General features: G+C 40.7%; 1 protein-coding gene across 4 annotated transcripts in view; it reads right to left on the bottom strand.

Annotated features, from left to right (window-relative positions):
- slc20a2 (solute carrier family 20 member 2) overlaps positions 1–18,587 on the bottom strand; it is a 44,238-nt gene that overhangs the window by 13,357 nt on the left and 12,294 nt on the right. For all 4 annotated transcript variants that reach the window (XM_040155351.1, XM_040155348.1, XM_040155349.1 and 1 more), the window contains 2 exons: positions 3,492–4,070; positions 371–511 (listed from right to left, as the gene is read on the bottom strand). In XM_040155351.1, coding sequence (XP_040011285.1) covers positions 371–511; positions 3,492–3,780 — 430 coding nt within the window. In that variant the 5' untranslated portion in view covers positions 3,781–4,070. The remainder of the gene's footprint in view (positions 1–370; positions 512–3,491; positions 4,071–18,587) is intronic.

Genomic DNA, 18,587 nt, shown 5'->3' with positions numbered 1-18,587 from the left:
ACATGCTGGACTATCGAGGCTCCTAAAGGGGGAGAAATTGGTATCTCTGCCTCTTCTGAAATAGATTACTTGCTGTGTAAAACGGCCAAGGGAGTCATCCTTACTGGCTGTTATCCTTACTTACGGCTTGTTTTTCACAGAGCTAAAAACCTTTCTGGAGTCAAACTCCACCGTAGCTGTACAGGAAATATCTCAGTGTGGTATTATTTAGTCAGTTTTCAATGGGAAAGTTGCAGTTATGCAAGTATGAACAATATTATGTAAAAACAGTGCACTGTATGTGTATGCTGTGGATATAAAATTAGAAGACATAATGATATAAGCATTGTAAATACACACAATCTGGTATCAAACAACACTTCGTCATTACCAATCTTGACAAGCTGCATCCACTGCACGCCCCTGGTGCCAATGGCCACCATGGAGAAACCGATGGTGGCGCCAACAATGCAGTGAGTCCCAGAGATGGGTAGTTTGAGGAAGGAGGCGATTAGCTGCCAGACTGCCGACCCTGTGATCAAAACAGAGACACAAATCTCAGATGTTTTTCATATTTAATTGGCCACTGTTTTCCATCAAAAATTTAGTTCTGGAAAAAGGGGAAATTCAAGCAATAAACTGGCGAAAACAATACCACATGCATCATTTCATCATTTTTGTGCTCAATTATGTAAAGTAGTGAGACTGTGTTACTGTTTGTGGTTTACTTCACTAAACTGAAGACTTGAAAAAGAAAAAAATCAAACTGTTATGTCAGCAAGACATTTTAATTGAGGGTATGAGTACTGTTTAAAATTGAAAATTACTACTTTGAGTTTGCATTGTTTGTAAAAGTTGGCACAAATGAACCTGTATTTTAAGTTTTAGTCTAGTCTTAAAACTGAAGACATGTTATCCTCCATCCCCACAGACTAGTTTTCAAAAGGCTTTTAAAAAATACCTGCACTAGCATCATGAAAACATCACCATGAAAAGACCTTGGATCGAAAATTGCTAAATGTGATACAGTAATTGCAAAGCTTTTAACATGTGGGATTACGCATCTCTGACAAAGGTATATTTTAAGATTCGCTGAGAGTCTCCAGCAAATATGAACCTGAGGACAGTTGCTGATAATGACAAACAGAGAATAACGGTTCATTTATCAAGACATAAATTTATTTATTGAAACACAAATCCCATCAGGTCTGTTAAAACAATGGTTTCCTGCTGGTACATTTATTTTTATTATTCTTTGGGAACACAGTCCTTTATTTGAATAATAAGTCCTCAGTCTCATTGTCAGGCTTGCCAGGTTTTTTTTTCAAAGCCTTAAATTTGGCACTGACAAGTATATACTGTAGTGTGCTGCATTGTTTCTGAGTACTACTGTGAAACACCATAACCTGCTGGACACAATAGCAGTATTTTCCTGCTGTTATCAAATTAGATCAAGTAGTTAAAAATTCTGTACGAACAATATGGCAGTGAAGAAAGTTTCCTGTTTGATGTTAAGAAAAAAAAACTGTTCAGTGTTTCCACAACATTCACTTTGTGTCGGTCTACCACACCTGAATTTTCAGCGACACGGGAATCCCCTGTGCATGACATTGCCTCATTCATCAGCGTTTCCCAACACTAACGGTCATGAAAATGGCACTGTCTCAACTGGGGCCCCATTGTTTTTTGTTCTGCGGCATTCATTTCCTGAGATAATCTTAAGTTGATGTGTAAAGCTACTAGCAATACTCAACCATTGCTGTCAACAGTTGTGCTTCACTGTAAATGTGTTTTAATGTGAAGGCATTAGACGGTCTATTCAGTGAAGCAACTCATGAAATGCTGCTAGGTCAGCTCTGTTTCCAAAGCCTGACTTTTTAAAAGTACCTCTGCAAAAAGATTTACACATTTTTCACACTGTTATTCAGGAAGTTGCCTTGAAACTTTGCAAAACAAACTTTATAACATTTGTCATAAAGCCGGTAAACAAAAAAAAAGGGGTTTGGAAAACAGCAGCAGATGTTCTTCAGATGAATAATTATGAACATTTACCAACTGGAGTACAAAAAACCAACCCACCCTGCCAGGGTTATGTAATTTAGTCGTTCAGTTTTTGTTTATGAGCAAAAACAGGTGGAGCCGTACACAGGTTAGATGAAGATGTACAGAGGCTTTTTACATATCAGGAAAAGTTCAAAGTTTAAACTTCGGGCAGTGTGACATCAGCATAGACTCTGATCACAGCTGCAAACACTATCTCAGAGCTGTTTGTAAGGACTGGACCAAGAGTAACACACTTTTTTACTTTCAAATGTGTATAGCAGAGGGAATTGTTGAGCCTGCGTCATAATAAATGTTTCATTACAAACGTTCAAGTATGTACATTAATATTCATTAGATATTTCTGATCTTCTTTCCTCTGACTTATGTCATTGTAAATTTCATATTTTTGGATTTTGGACTGTTGGTCAGACAAAACAAGCAATCGGAAGATCTCACCTTGGGCTGAGTAGCTAGATAAGCATCATCCTGGCTCTGCTCTACCATCACGGGTTAGGGATTGATGGTCACTCATCAACACGCGAACTCATGTAACTAATTTCCTCAACAGCATCAACAGCATGTTACCCTGGAGGAAAATGTCACCCTGCAAACCCTGTATCTGTGCAGTGGTATTCACAGAGGTTTCTTTTTGTATGTTTTTAGGGCTACAACTAATAACTGTTTTTATTAGCAGATTAATATATCAATTATTCTTGTAATTAATTGATTGTTTAGTCTATAACATGTCAGAAAAAAAGAGAAAAACATCCATAGTTTCCAGGAGCCCGAGCTGGCATAGTCAAATGTCTCGTTTTTTTCTGGACCACCAGTCCAGAACCCAAAGATATTCAGTTTACAAGATTATAAAACAGAGAAATGCAGCAACGCCTCACATTCAAAACCTGTAAACAGCTACTGTTAAACAGTTTTCTTTGAAAAACAGACATAAACGATACATTTGTTTCCAAAATGATCGATAATTATTTTTCTGCCAATTGACTGATCCCATTGATCAACTAATTGTTTCAGTGGTAATATATTTATCCAATCCGTTTCTCTAAATTGACGGAGCCAAGAAGCACCATTAAGTCACCTGTGAGATGTCGTCAAAAAGTAAAGCCCTTCTCTGAAGTGGACTATGAAACTTTTCTGGCTTTATCTTAAAAGTGTTATAGCGATACCTTTTTGCCTTCCATACGGGGGTGACTTTTACTTTAATGTTCCTCACAGCTTCATTGAGATATTGAGATTGAGAGGACTATTACAGGAAAAGCCATGTTACTAGGCCTGACCTAGTGAGACAGCTGTTGTGACTCTTATGTCAAAGTGACTCAAGTACTTATTCACACATGAGACATGTTAAATTGCCATCGGATCACATCACTGTAAAGGAGTGCATATCTGATAGGGGCTTATGACATCAGAAGTCACTAAACAACTCAGTGGATATAAAAGCTAGTCCAACTTACCGACCATGGCGCTGACCTCCCCTGCCATGAGCACGGGCACCGTGTCGTTGTACAGGCTGACATCTATGATGCCCTTCCGAATCGTCTCACCCACTTTGGCCCCCAGCAGCATTGAGCCCAGTGTCTCAAAGATGGATGCCAGGATACAGGCCTGCCTCAGTGTGACCACACCGGACCCCACTGCTGTACCGAACGAATTGGCCACATCATTGGCGCCCACTGAAAAGGCCAGGATGAAGGCAATGATGAAGCCGACAATGACCATCCACAGATACGAATCCATATCCATCTTGATATGATTTCACCAGACGAAAATCCAAGTGGAGAAAAACAGATAAAAAACTAGCTTAAATATTCTTAAAAAAAAGAAAAAAAAAGAAGTGCTCTGTGCGTTTTTAGCGGAGGACTTGGTAAGCCCGCTCCTTTTCTTCGTCCCCTGGTTGTAAAGAGTTCGAGGGGAGAAGCACAGCCGCTAACTAAGCGTTTGGAGCTCAGTCCAAAGATTGGAGACTAGTGATGGTGGGTGCAGGGAGCATTCCATAGCTTAGTGTTAGGCAGCCTGTCTGCACGTTCCTTCACCTGCAAGCGAAATGAGAGAGAGGAGACACAGGAACAGATTAGTGTCATGAGCCATGATTACTCTTTTCAACAGCAGCTATCATCTGCCAACACCTCCCTGCGACATCCTCAGAAAACCTAAAAACAATGGGGGGGAGGGACTGAGGGAGAGAGAGGAGGAGAGCCTATGAGAGCAGAAGACAAAAGACAGAAAAACAAGGATACGGGATGGATCATGACGACGCAGAGCTGGCTTTGATGAAACAGGGAGAGCACTCCAGTGGGGAAAGCTGAGGACATCTCGGATGGCCGCAATAGGAAATCAGTCTGCACTTCAAAGAAATCAAATCAGACCGTTCAGAGGGCTTGCTGTCAGCGCTGAGACTAAAAAAAGACCACAGTACCCAAAGTGAGATGTGAGCAACGCTCCCAACATTAGAGTGGGCTGTTAACACCTTATCCCCACGCTACAGGGCAGCTGACATTTCTGCCAAACCTGCTTTTATTTCACAGGTTTTGCCTTTGCCACACATCCAGACAGCCTTTGGAGGGAACTTCGGTATTAGACTACTCAACTATCTCAACCACTATCCCCTCCGTGTCAAGCACAGTGATGCTACAAAGTGATAATAAACAGAATTACCAAGGATATTAAATGTTTTACATCACAATACTGTAGCAATTCCTGAAATGTCTGGAAGCAGTTTGACCAAGCTGATCTTATTAAAATACAAATGTTAACCAGGCGGAAGTTCAACGGACAGCGTGGTGGATGCTTGCATGGCAGATTACGTTGCAGTTACCCTTCTCATCTTTGCTCTTTCAGTGGCAGCACGACTGTTACAGCGCTCACTGGGTAACAGTCGAAGGTTCACACGGGTTTTGCAACAGGCTTGTGAGCACGAGTTCAAACAAAATCAGAGGCTTTGCTGCAGTACAAAATCTTAAAAAACTCAGCACATGGGTTTAAGTCCTGACTGCAATGCAGTAAGAACATCGGCAGTTACTGCTGCTCGAGGCGGGAACAGATCACAAAGCTGCACTTCTGGGGGTCAGGTACGTAAACTTATGCTATAGCAGGGGAAACGTAACTTCTCTGTATTCTCTTACATCATTTGTAAAAAAAAATAAATAAATAAATAAATAAAAACATTCTGGTCGACTTTCAGCATTTTACTTTTCAGTGACAATGATAATGGATGTAACATTTAAAAATCTGGGACAGGGACATTCTCAGTTTTGCAGACTTGTTAAATCAATGCAATTCCATGGACCCTGAGGTTCACAATGGTAAAATACGTATTTAATAGGACAGTAAAGCACATGCTTTTACGTAGAACTTGCTGACAAATTTTAGTTGGTGCATTTTTTTTTGTGACACCCGACTTAACTTTGAAACAGACAAAAACTAGTTTGAAGTCTTAATCACCCAGATCTCTATAGATCACAAGGGGACATTTCTACATCAATCTGAACTTCTGTGACATTAACCAATTAAGAGGTAGCCTAAAAAAATAAAGGGATGCCATGATCTGAATGATTTCAGATGTAAATAACTGCACAACTATTAAGTCTACTGAATTCACTCTGATAATAAGCACGATTTTCCTGTGAATGGGTAAGTGATGTTGATATTTACACTCTGTGCAAACAACAGCTCTCTGCCAAACTGCTCTCATATCTAATCACCACAGTACAACATGAAAAACGGGAAAAACATTATACACTGGTGTCTTCATGTTGGAACAATCAATCTACCATGTCTACAACTCTTTTACTACTAAAATGATTTGAGAATACTAAAATGCAAAGGTGAAATGACAATTGCCAACTCTGTTTCTAATCAAATAATCGTTTAAGTCATTTAAGCAAGAATACCTAACATACCCTTGTTACAGGATCTAAGGTGTGAAGATTTGCTGCTCTTCTCTGTCTTAAACTGAATATCTTTCACTTTTGGATGTGGTTGGACAAAACAAGACATTTGAAGACGTCACCTTCAGCTATAGGAGATTTTAACAGGCATCTTTTTTCAAGTTTTGTTAGAAAAAAAAAAAATCAACTGATTAATTAAAAATGAAAATAATCGTTAGTTGCAGTCCCACTAAAATAATTTCTTTAGAGCTGCGGTTGTTAGGTGATCCAGTGACTCCGTCGCAATTCGGGTGTCAGGCTCTAGCGATGCAGTTATTAAGTTCATCTATAAGAAAGTTGATCATATCAGATCCACTAGAACAACGGGCAAACAGCTTCCCATGTCCCCGTTCAAATTCCACAATGCTTATTTACACCGCAACAATGATGACATGCTTTAGAAACGGACAATGAGGCCACCAACACTGAAGCCTCTGGTGGTCCTTGAGAAACCTCTACGCCACAAATGACTTGGTCTGGATTCTTTCTTCTCTTTTCTTTTGTCTATGCCACACAATCAAAGTCATTTCATATGGGTTAATGGCAGCACATTTCCTTCTATGGTTAAGCTAATTGTTAATGGGGAGCATTAAATGTAAACAGCTTGAAGGCCAGACTGGTACATTCTCTCAGCATGAACTCACTGTGCGCTCCTCATCGTGTGGGGGCAGGCAGTTCCTTTCTAAATAGCCTGTGGCTGGTTATGGCTTCCTCCTCCCGACCAAAAGCTCCATCTGGAACAGTTGAGGTTATGTACTGCTATCCCTTTATTCTTTGTCGAACCACAACACGCACATAAAAAGATTCGAACAATTTGTCTCTTGATCAGGACCGTATTGGACCTCCCTGAACAAGGATGTAGTATCTCAAGTGAGTGTTAATAGTTAAAAATCTAAGAAGGAAATCTGATGTTTGTTTGCCTCACAGTAGCTCGAGAGATCGCAGGGCCCAGTTCTATTTTATAGAGAGGGAAACTGAGCTCTGAGGTTGATCTCAAAAGGACTTATTAAAAATTATTTGATACTAATCCCTGAGGAGAAATTCTCTTTTCACCTGCCTCACTCCTGAGAGACATCAGAGTGCGGGATCAGAGCAAAGGATCAGTGCCCCCAGACTTGAAGATTCAGAGTCTCTGACTCAAAGGTTTGAGACTCTTTGGATGAAAAGTCGATAAACTTAAGTCATGAACTTGTGTCCATCAAGTTAATTGCTACTAAAAGGGTAACCAAATTAATAATTCATGATTAAACATAATACAATCCTGTGTAGGATGCCATCCCTATCTGAAGCTTTCTTAAGTGCTTCATGTCACAAATAATTGCCTCTTACAAGTATATTGGTGTATCAGGAACATTAAAGTGCTATTTTATTAAGTCTGCACCAAAATGCGGACATTTAAAGGCTTTTGAGACACTAAAAGTACCTTAAATAGCTTTTTTACTCCTAAATTCTAACCTTTTCATTTGAATCTTTAATGAATAGATCAATAATTTCATTTAACATTCTTTTGTTTGACAACTTGTTCAACACTTTTGAGAAGTGCTCAAAAAATAAAACCTTTAACAGGCAATATACTGAACATCGCAAGAGTTTGAAGGACGGCTGTAACAAGCTGCTGTGTAAATGTTTAATCTGTGGAACACCACCGCCACAAGAAGACCACACAGTCCAACATGAACCTCCACCACGCAGAACCAGAGACCCCACAGAGAAAATGATCCGTGCAATGGTCAAACACGTCACTTGAGAAAGCAGACAGTACATCCTTCAACTGTGTGGACAAGTGTGGGAAGGAGGAGAGGAAAGATGAGCATGAGTGACTCGAGTGTGGGCGCACTCACAAGTACCAGGCGATTTTAATCAGGTCTACAATTTTCTAAACAGGGAAACTCAACATGACAGCTGCAGCTGACACATGGTTAATTTTAAAAACCTCGTCCTACTATAACACGTGAACACTAGATCACATACCCTCACTCCCACTTGTGCACATAAAAACTATTTTCTCCAGAGCTGAAACTTGTACAGTAGAGTCGTCTCGTGGTCACCTGTGGTGTCCTCTTGTTGAGTGCTGTGCTACAGAGGAGATTCAAGCAGTTCCTCAGTCCAATAAGAATTTAAGAGTGAACTACTCTGAGGGGAATGTTTAAAAAAAAAAGAGCATTCAAGAGCATTGTTAGAATTACAGGATGTAGTGGGCGAATGCAGTGAAAGTCAAATAAAAAAAATGACTGCCCGAGGGCCCAGAGATTGATCAGAAAGCCGTGTTGTACACGTCAACCTTTATCCTAACAATCTGTGGAATCCCAAGTTTAATGGCATTTTGAAGAGAAAAGAGCTATTTTGGGGCACCCCTGATTCTGGAGACACAACTCCCATTCATCTCTCCCAGTTAAAATCATCAGAATAAACGATGAACAACTGCATTAGAAAATATCTGGTTCTTGCATAAAAACTTGAAGGTAGAAGCCTGCGTACGTAAAGCCTTTGGGGGAGAGGCGCATTTCAGCAAGAAACATCCACTCACAAAGCTTTAAATTCTGTGCTGTGTGCCTCTAACGGCTTGTGAAAGCTAAAGTTTACAGTTTAAAGAACACCGGCAATACAATCCGTGTCTTGAATCAATTTACTTTTAAACACTGGGTCAATTTCTGATTAATTCAGCAACTATGGCACCGTACTTTGTTCACAAATTTACCAACGAAACGTCTTGAATTCACTACAGCTCTGATTCACACATCGGACTAGCGTCTTCTCCATACCAACGGCAACCAGGGCACATGAATATTGTAGTTATACTGAGAGAGGAACAAGTGTGAGATAAGTAAAACTGATGGCCACAACATAAACCTATATGATCGTGACATTAACCAGGGGAGTCCCATGTTTTTGTGTGAAGTAACAGTGAGGATTTTATTTAAAGAAAAACTGGAATGGGAATGTAGAACAGAAAAGACTTTATACATTGATGTCTACACACACCCAACATTCGGAATACATTATTTGCCAGAGATACAGTTACAGATTCGTGTGCGTGATGGAAGCTATACAGAGCTCATATGAAATGGCCTTCTTGCTAATAGACTGGCAGTATGACCTTCAGTATGTTAGACGAGTCCTCACCATCTCAGGCTACACGGTCAAACCGTGCGAATTATGACTGTTTACATCGCTCCTATGAATGATTCATTGGGACCTTGAAACTGGTAAGAGTTTGGTCCTTTGGAAGCAAAATATAAAATCTTCGTAAATTAATGGTGTAAAATAATAAAAATTATTTAAATATAAGTTTTTTTTCCTGAGGTTATCTTTTAATTTTAACTTTTTATTTGTCCACATCAAGAAGAATCTACTTAACATAAGAACTCCAAAAAAAAAAAAAAAAAAAGCAAAGACATTTAAAATTTCAAGAGTTAACTATCCAACAGACATCTGTAATTTAGGTTTAAGGACTATTACACCCAAAAATATAACTTAGTAACAATCGCTCTGCACTACAAGGACAGAATAGAGTCAAGGCTGCCAATAAGAAAACGAGCAGAGGCAGCAGCAACATAATGCAGATTTACCAGCAGTGATCATTATTGCTCTGTGCTACCTGGGTAAGAACGCACTGTGTGATTATGTTGCTGCTATGCTGGTCACTGGGGTTGCAGAAAAATAAACAGGAGATGAAACAGTAACATGCTGAATTGAATTTGAAAAGTGACAGAAATGGTCATTTAACCAGAGAGGAAAGAATGTGTTTGCTCAATCGAACAATTTAGGAGAGATGTTTGAGATGATGTGCAAGCAATCCTAACACTAAACAGGGAGCGGGCATGCAGGCTGCTTTCACATCCCAACAGAAATAATTTCACGGTTAATTATCATTTCTAGCACAGAACGAAAAAAAGTTGGTTTAAAAAGACCACAGTGGACTTAAAATACTGTTAATGAGTTAATTTCAAAGTGTTTGAGAGCCCTGCTCATATTTATAAGATTGGAAAGAGGCTCATGTTAATGTGATTATATCTGTCTGGAAGTTTCTGGGTCACAACAAGGCTTTTGTTCATTAAAAAGCTAACCAAGCTAAAGTAATGTTAAGCTATGATAAAAGTTTGCCACATGCTGTAGACTGTCAATAGATCAGTCTAGAGTATGTAAAATCCTGCTTCTCTTTTCATCTCAGGTGGATCATTCAGAACGTTCTACGCCAAGTGTGCCACGACCGCTGTCCAAGGTACTGAACCTGGGACCACCAGGGACGCGGGAGCTGTCCAACCAAGGATGATTGCCGTTGTTCACACTTTGATATAAATTATGATACCAGGAGATATCCATGCCAACTTTATGTAAGAAGCATATCTAGCAATATTTTAACTATCATTCATGCACTTTGGACATACTGAACGTACAGGCCGTCACTTTGGATTATACTGCCTGAGTAATTTCAGATGTTTACAACAGTTTTAATTAATATTTTATTATGATATTGCCTTGCTGTTGTGAAAATCCAAATTTACTACAATAATGTAGCCACCACTTATTAGAAAATCCATCCTCCATGAAGGACTGCCAATTCATCTCTTGATGTATTAATGTAAAAGATGGGAGATTGGTAATTGATAGAGAAATGGATAAAATTGCGTTATTATATGTTGTTATCAAGTTTTCCTTTATTGAAGAATATAAGTGTTTGCTAATTTTGCTAATTATTTGTTGTTTATAAAATACAAAATTCACTTTCTGGGGACGGCTGTGGTTCTGGAGGTAGAATGGGTTGTCCATTAAGCATTGGCTGTTCAATCCCTGGCTCTCCCTGTCCCCATAGAGAAGCGTCCTTGAGCAAGACACTGACCCCGAAATTGCTCCCAGTTGGCAAAGCCAGCACCTTGCAGAGATGTGTGCGTCAGAGCCAAACTCTAAAGCCTCAAAAGTAGTGAACCGCTTTATTAGTGCAGTCCATTTACCTTCTCATACTCGGCTTGAAATAAACTGCTGTCCCATCTAAAAAAAAAAATCTACCCTGAATAAAAACACTTGGAAGTGACACAGTCGGCGAGGCGACGTGCTCTTGAGGATTATTACTGGCAGACACAATTTCTTCCCATGGGTGCCAGGTGGCAAACAGTACACACAGACGGTGTAATGAGGGCACTGACAAGACAAAAAAAAAAAAAAAAGAGGTCTTCGTGTTATTTATGCTGGAATATTTAATCATGACGTCTAGAGGACAAATTCAAGATTTTAAAAAGGAAAATGGTTGAATACATGCAGAGAATATAAATTTTTTCGACAGTTAACTGAAATTTCAAATATCCGGCTACATCACAAGCTGAGCAGAGCATTTTACCTGTTACGGTAACATCAGCCTCCAGAGGCATGTGTTGTGTGCCATGACGGTAAAGAGAAACCTGTGTGCAAACTCTTTACTGTGATCACTTCTTTAACTGTTTGCTGTTGTTGCTGTACAATGCTCATTAATCTGCCTGAGATGCCACTGCACCACAGCTGGTGCAAAACACTGTGTCACGAGCTACAGTCTGCATTGACACGCAGCTGCACTATCCAAGCAATGATTCAAACCCCCCCCCTCTCCTCTCATCAGCTAAGCCTTCTTCTTTATGCACATGCTGAAAGGAACTAGAACATAGGAACTAGAACATACATGCAGCGTCAGATAACGACTAACAGCAGCATCCTACCAGTGCTGGCTAATTGTTACACATACAGCATACGCAACTGCAGTCTGTGCCTCCAAGGACACCGTATTCTCACATCTACCAGATGGCTTACTAAGTTAAACGAGAGAGAGACGTGGTTAAGACAAAAAAAATTACGACAAACAGGCCGGAAAGTAGAGGAGCCTCAAAGCCTGGAAATCAACTCCACTCACCGTCATGTCTCTTTACATCGGTGGACGGCGGGAAAGTGGTGGAGATTAATGAATGTCAGAGACAAAATGACAGTATTGGGAAGAAATACAGAGAGAGAAATGGTGGGTTGAAAAAGTAAATAAATAAATAAATAAATAAAAATCGGACCAAAAAAAAGGGGGGGAATGAGCATGTGACTGACGGGAAAAAAAATTATGAGCAGCGAGTGGAAGAGAAGAGCTGATAACAGGAGGAGAGGAGGAGTGACAGGAAGGAGGGAAGGAGAAGGAGAGGTTTAGTGAGAAATCAGCAGGTTGGGATGGTGTTGCAGGAGGGTGAGGGAGAGAGAGAGAGAGAGAGAGAGAGAGAGAGAGAGAGAGAGAGAGACGGCGTAGCCAGCCGGGTCTAGACTTCCTCTTAAAGGAAAGTATCCGCATTCACAGCACATGCCAGCCAATGACAAATGTTGGAGAGGCTGAGGTGTACCTTTGACTGGCTGGCTGTGTGCAGAGAGGACGGACATATGGAGGGGAGGGGAGCCAATGATAACGGAGGAGGATAACCAAAGAGGGGGAGATGAGAAGGAAAGGAGGTGAACCTGTGTGTGGATGTGTTTTACAGCCAGAGAAAAGCATGCAGCCGGATCAAGGGCATTCAGAGCACTAGCCCTCCCTCCGTTGCTCTGGTCACAGCTCAATACAACTTGCAGACAGGTCGATATAATATGCACACTTTGGCACCTAAATACTAGTGCAAGTGTTCAGAAGGAAAGCAACAGTCTGACGAGCTGAGGGAATGAGCTCTGGGTTACACAATAATCTATGATTCTTTTGTTACTGCAAAGAATTCAGTATGATGAAATTAGTTTGGCCAGTTTGGACCATTTTTCTTGGTATCGGGAGCCCATCACAGAAGAGCACACACTATCTCAACACTGGTCATTGGCTACGAGCCACCCATCACTTTCTCTCCCTCTCTCTTTCTGCCACAATTGTCCCTTTCAAACACAGGCTAAACTGTGTGCCTTTATGTGACTTGGTTTCAGAAGGCAGAGAGAGGCTCTCGGCGACACAATGAAGAGTGCGGACCAGCGTCACTGCATGCTCATCGCTGACACAATACAAAGCAGAGTCAGGAGTCCACATCTCTTCAGTAGTTCCCTCAACACTTACTGATAATGCTACAAGAACCTTGGAAAGAGAAAAAAAAAAAAAAAAAATCACAGACTCCCGCAGACCTCTCAACAAGTCTTTCTAGTGGACTAGTCTACGAGAGATAAGGCATGAAAAGCAGATGAGTTGGAGCTTTCTGGAAGGCTTTTTGTTCTAAACTATGATTGAGGCACACTTCTCCGGGCTTCTCAAATGGCTAGGACATCTTTATAAGTTTTTTCAAACTTTGGAAAAACTGACCAGAGATTTGGCTCAACCACAAACTACCTGCCTCACACAAATTCTGTCTTGCACTTTCTTGCTTGACTTCCACACAATCTTTGCACAGTTTTAACCATGTACTTAAAAAAAAACAACACTCATTACTCACGTACACCATTGATGCTAAGGCAATATCTGGGGCAGTTCAGGTCCTGTTCCCTTTGTTCTCACATACTGTGCAAGGACTAGAAAAGGGGCGATAAATTCGTTTGCCCAGTACTGTTCAGAGGTCTGAGCTGGTGTTTGTTTGAGTTCCTGTGGCTTTTTCCTCTATCGTCTCTCACTCATTCTCTCCCCTTCTGTCCCCCAACTGGCCCTGCCCGCTAAAAAGCCTATCTGCGTCAGCTGCACCTGCTGCCTCCGACTCTGTGCTTCACAGCAGGGAGGCGCTGTCTCCAAGAACCCAAACACACACGCGTACACACACTCCATACAGTGTTAGGATCAGTCAGCCTCCATGGGCAGGAGGGAGGTCGCTTAAGAATGACAACAACAACGCGTATGACTGCAAAGAGCATGTCGCTCTCAACACCATCTTCAAAGGCTCCTTACACACACACACACACACACACACACACACGCACACACACACATTTCCATAAATCCTCTCACTCGTTCTATTTTCTCTTCACCGCGATGGCTCTGCATTGCAGCACTAAGTCAGGTTGTCAAGAAGCAAATAAGTGGAAATCCTTCAGACTGCTTCTGGCAGCCATTACAAGCATACAGGCAATCTGTCAAGAATTCATGTGGGCCTGCAGCTAAATCAATAGGTTTTTTCGGTGCACTTTTTTTGGCTGTTTTAGAGATGGGTGACTGAACCTCCTACTGTGTCTGTGCCATCACTAAAGTCCCAAAGCAGCCGTGAAACATCTCACAGCACAATCCCTGCTGCGAGATGAAAGCGAAATCGCCTCTTTACTTCATGCTCTTTAACTAACTGTTTTCCCTTCATAGTTTATTTAGGTTCGTTTATTGTTTTATTCATACATACGGGACAGTGCACATCAAGCAACACTGATTTTGCACCCGCAGAAAGAACTCACGGCATCTGGTGCCTGCATTAGTTTCAAATCCAAGTTCAGGTGTCAAAGGTATACCTACTCATTTATGTTTGGAAACACTGGATTAAAATAGTGCTAATTATATGCTGAAAACTACTGCTTTCATGTAGACTTCAAATTCATGAGAAAGTCTGAATATACTGTAAACATGCTGCTGATGATTTAATAGATTGATGAATGGATTTTGTGTCACTGGCACTCTCTCGCCACCAACGACAAAGATAAACAACAGCCAGTGGTAATATATCACTCAGTGTTAACTATCTAGATAATTTAAGCACAGATTTCTACTTGGTAGTCTTCAGCCCCGATAACATGACCTCAAGCGACATCACTTGAGACACCACGAATGTGATAGTCCTCCCCTAGACCTGTACACGGAATTTGCTGTGTATAATCGGAGCGCTAACCCTTTAAGTATCAAATGGTCTTTTTAACTTAACCCGTTTACCAATTTATTGCCCACTGAATGCATACAACGCTTTTGTCACTATTCATTTTGTCACATTAGGGACAGAGGCCACATACTGTCTATGATATGAAAGACTCTGCCATTCGATCGCCTTCACTCCTCCTCCAGTGGATTTACATGGCAAGCTATCGTCTAAAATCCAGTTCCCAAGGATGACAAAAATCAGAGAAATGTCAGTCTCACACTCCATAGACCACACAACTATCCGAGCCTTTAGCAACACTAAAGCGCGCCATGTTACAACAGCAAACAATCGAGTCCCCCTCTGGCTTTCGGTGTTGAGTAAGCCTTATGTTTAAATACTCTTTTAAGGTCAACTCTCTCTGGTTTCAGCGGAGACTGTACGAGGGTTTGACTCCCTCACCCTGATATGGCAAAGTGACTGAAGCGACTCCTCCCTATCTGAATGTCTGTACAACTGTTTTAAGTAACGGAGACAGGCACACTGTGCTGTTAGTGGTGGTTTCTAAAGGCTCCAAAAAAAACAAAAAAAAACAAACAAAAAAAAAAACAAATAAATAAATAAATAAATAACAAAACAAATTTAGAGCAATACAATGAGAGAAATAAAAGTAAACATGAAACATACAAATGTAATTGATTGCACATTTAAAAGATGTGAAAATTCATGATTTCAACAAGTAGCCTTTTTTTCTTATAAGTCAATTAATACGGGATTTTAAATGATCCTCTAGAAACATCCAGCTGAGCATGCGTGTGCACGTGCACACACGCGCACGCATGCACACACACACAAAATACAAAAAAAAAAAACACTAAGGCCAAAATAGCAGCAACACAAAGGAGGCAGTGCTCAAAATAATGCTTTTAGACTGGCAGAAACTATTAGTCACCTCTGAGAATAAACCATGCTCACACCAGGGATCCTAATTGACCAATCAAAATGTGCCTCAAAGACGAATATAGAGCCAACTACTTTATTACCAACAGTAAGGGGGCCGTTTTTTTTGGCGAGGCTTCACATCATATGACTACTGATACAATTAGGTTTGGTACCTACCAACAATTGTGGCTTTTTAAGGTTGGGTTCCAGCTTTCTTCTCTTTCGGCCATCTGTCTCCATGGTCTTGAGAGTAGGACTCATCTTACCCTTGACCCTCTCTCTGTTTTCCTCTGCTCTCTCGCCCCCTCCCACATTCAGCTTCAGCCAGACATTTCCAGTTGTCTTCCAAGAATCAGCATAGGTACCCAGTAGTGAAACAAGTCCCCTTCACCCCTGTCCTTCCTCTTCTTTACTCCCCTCCCCACTCCTCCCAATCTCCCCTTCTCTTAGGTGTGGAAAGGGAGAAATGTTGATCTGGCTCTGTACTCACAAAGCACCGCCAGAACCTCCAACCTACCTACCTCTTTCTCGACTCCTGTGGCTGGTAATCTACTGTTGGCATGCTTTGTGGTATTAAATTGTGTTACTGGGGCAAAGTGGGTGCAGGTATTAGTGAGTGCTTAAAATGCAGTGCAAAGGGCAAGACACTCAGAGAGAAAGGAGAGGTACCATGATTAATGATGTTTTAGGCTACATCCACTCCAATGGGGATAAATACATCTTGTCTCTGTTTTGGTCTTCCATCCACACTTAATTGTTGACCGACAAATGAAATCATAATCAAAGTGTTCTTCAAAGTGGAGATCTAAAAATTTTTGCTTTTGCAAATGCTGACATATGACTGTCATGTGATTTCATGCACCTGAGCATCACATGACCCATTTGAGAAATTGGCCTAGCCTTAAAAAAGAAAAACAGGGTCTAACAATGGTGGAAACATGTTTGTCGGAAACACCGTAAAGCTCCTAGCTCAAGATATCTGTACATACCCCAGAGGACAGATGTGTTTTTTTCCACAAAAAATATAAACATTAAATAAAAATGATTCATCCCCTTGTAAATCGTCATGTTTTATTGTCTTACCATATTCAAGGAAGTAGATTTAATATGGCTTTTAAAACACTGATTAACAGACAAAGGCTGTTTCCTGTCAAAATAAAAACAGATCTATACAAAGTGATCTGAATAATTTCCAGGTACTCTGCTGTCTATTGTACTTGGTTCATTTTGATGACAAGTCTCTCTCTTTGAAAATGAACACAATGACTGAAAAGAAGTGCTAGCTGTCTGGGAAAGCTCTACATAGTTCTAGCATTCTGTCAGTGGAACAGCACGTGGTAAAAGGTTAAGGAAGGGCACAATTAGACACATAAACAAAGTTTAACAGTATCTGGATTGATGCGAACATGGGATTACTATGTCACAGTATTTACGGTTTGTGGACAGATTTCAGGGGGAAAAAAAAGGAACCAATTCATTGGATGAGGAAAGAGACAAGAGGATACACGAACTGTGGATATTTACTTATTATAATACAGTATGAAGTATGTGTTTGTTTCCATTCACTCTGTGTGTAACTACAGTATAATAGACATTTGTAACCTCCCACAGGTGAGGTTAAAAGATGAGCACGGGGGGGGTTCGGGGGGGAGAGAGAGAGAGAAAGAGAAAGAGAGTGAGAGAGAGAGAGGGAGAATGCTCCCTCCTAAGCTGGATCTAGTGGCCTGTGCCCTCCTGCTTTTAATCCAGGCTTCCAGCACATGACCCAGCTAACAGTATTATGAAGTGCTTTGATTAGACCTGCTGCTGTGCGCACGTAGTGGTAGATGTGGCGGCGGTGTGGGAACATGGGGTCCTGTGCTCTGCCACCTCTTTGCATGAATGCCAGGCCTCTGTACATATGCATGCACAAGCATGACGTTTAACCTCAACATACACAGCGTAGTCAGTGGAAGAAGAGACATGAGGTTGACTGGATTAGGCCTGCAAGTCACTGAGTCAGCGGATTACCCCAGCAGTGTTATTCTAGGTGAAAACTAAGAGTAATGCTCGAAAACATGCTGCTAGTATTAGCTGTGGATGATAGGCCCCAGAATGAGTTGCACTCCAGGAGGGGAATTTCACATGACGACTTCAGCAGTAGGCCTTAATCGCATCAAGTGGGCTTGCAAGGGAGACATTTATTTTCATTTTTACGTGAACTGAAAAAATAAGCACTGAATCCACTTATTTTTTAGTTTGTTATTGATACAAAAAAAAAGCTTTGTCAAAATTAGGGCTTGGTATTAAAAGTCAATACTGAATTGTATCCATATCACCAAATAACAAAAAATGTCAAATAAAAAAAAAAAACGTTAGCACTGAATTTGTGGTCAGATTTCCTGGTTTAAATCTTAATTTAGTGTCTTTTATACTATATTAACACAAAGTTTATCCTCACTAAAGTAAAAGTAGTGTTTTTGTAACTTACAATATCATGAAAAGGGGTGGGAAATGAAGCTGGTGAGATTTGAAAATAATACTGTAGAAAGTAAACTGTTGGGGAATTCAGCACAGCACGCCTTCACCATGGGGGATGAACTGTATGTTGTATTCCTTCTAGGCAGGATATTTCTGTTTGCTCAACAATGAAACCTCAAGCAGAAGCAATGAAGATAAACAACTGAAAACGTCAACACAAATATGAAAAAAAAGGGGAATCTTCCAAGTTGATATTCTCTCTGGCCAATTAAGGGAATTTGCCAGAGAACCCAGATTTAACATCAAGTTGATATTGTATTGTGCAACCGCTGCATTTATTGTAGCTGAAAAAAAATTCTGAACTACAAAAACTCCCGAAAGGTTGATAGAAAGATAGAAACTCAACAGTCTGCAGGGAGGTTCCTGACAACAACAACCTGTGAACAAATTTGTGCACAAACAAAATCCCAGTCTTGAATCCAGGCCTGTCAAT

The sequence above is a fragment of the Xiphias gladius genome, chromosome 19 (assembly GCF_016859285.1).
Source record: "Xiphias gladius isolate SHS-SW01 ecotype Sanya breed wild chromosome 19, ASM1685928v1, whole genome shotgun sequence".
NCBI lineage: Eukaryota > Metazoa > Chordata > Actinopteri > Istiophoriformes > Xiphiidae > Xiphias > Xiphias gladius.
This window is presented reverse-complemented; position numbering and strand designations above follow the sequence as displayed.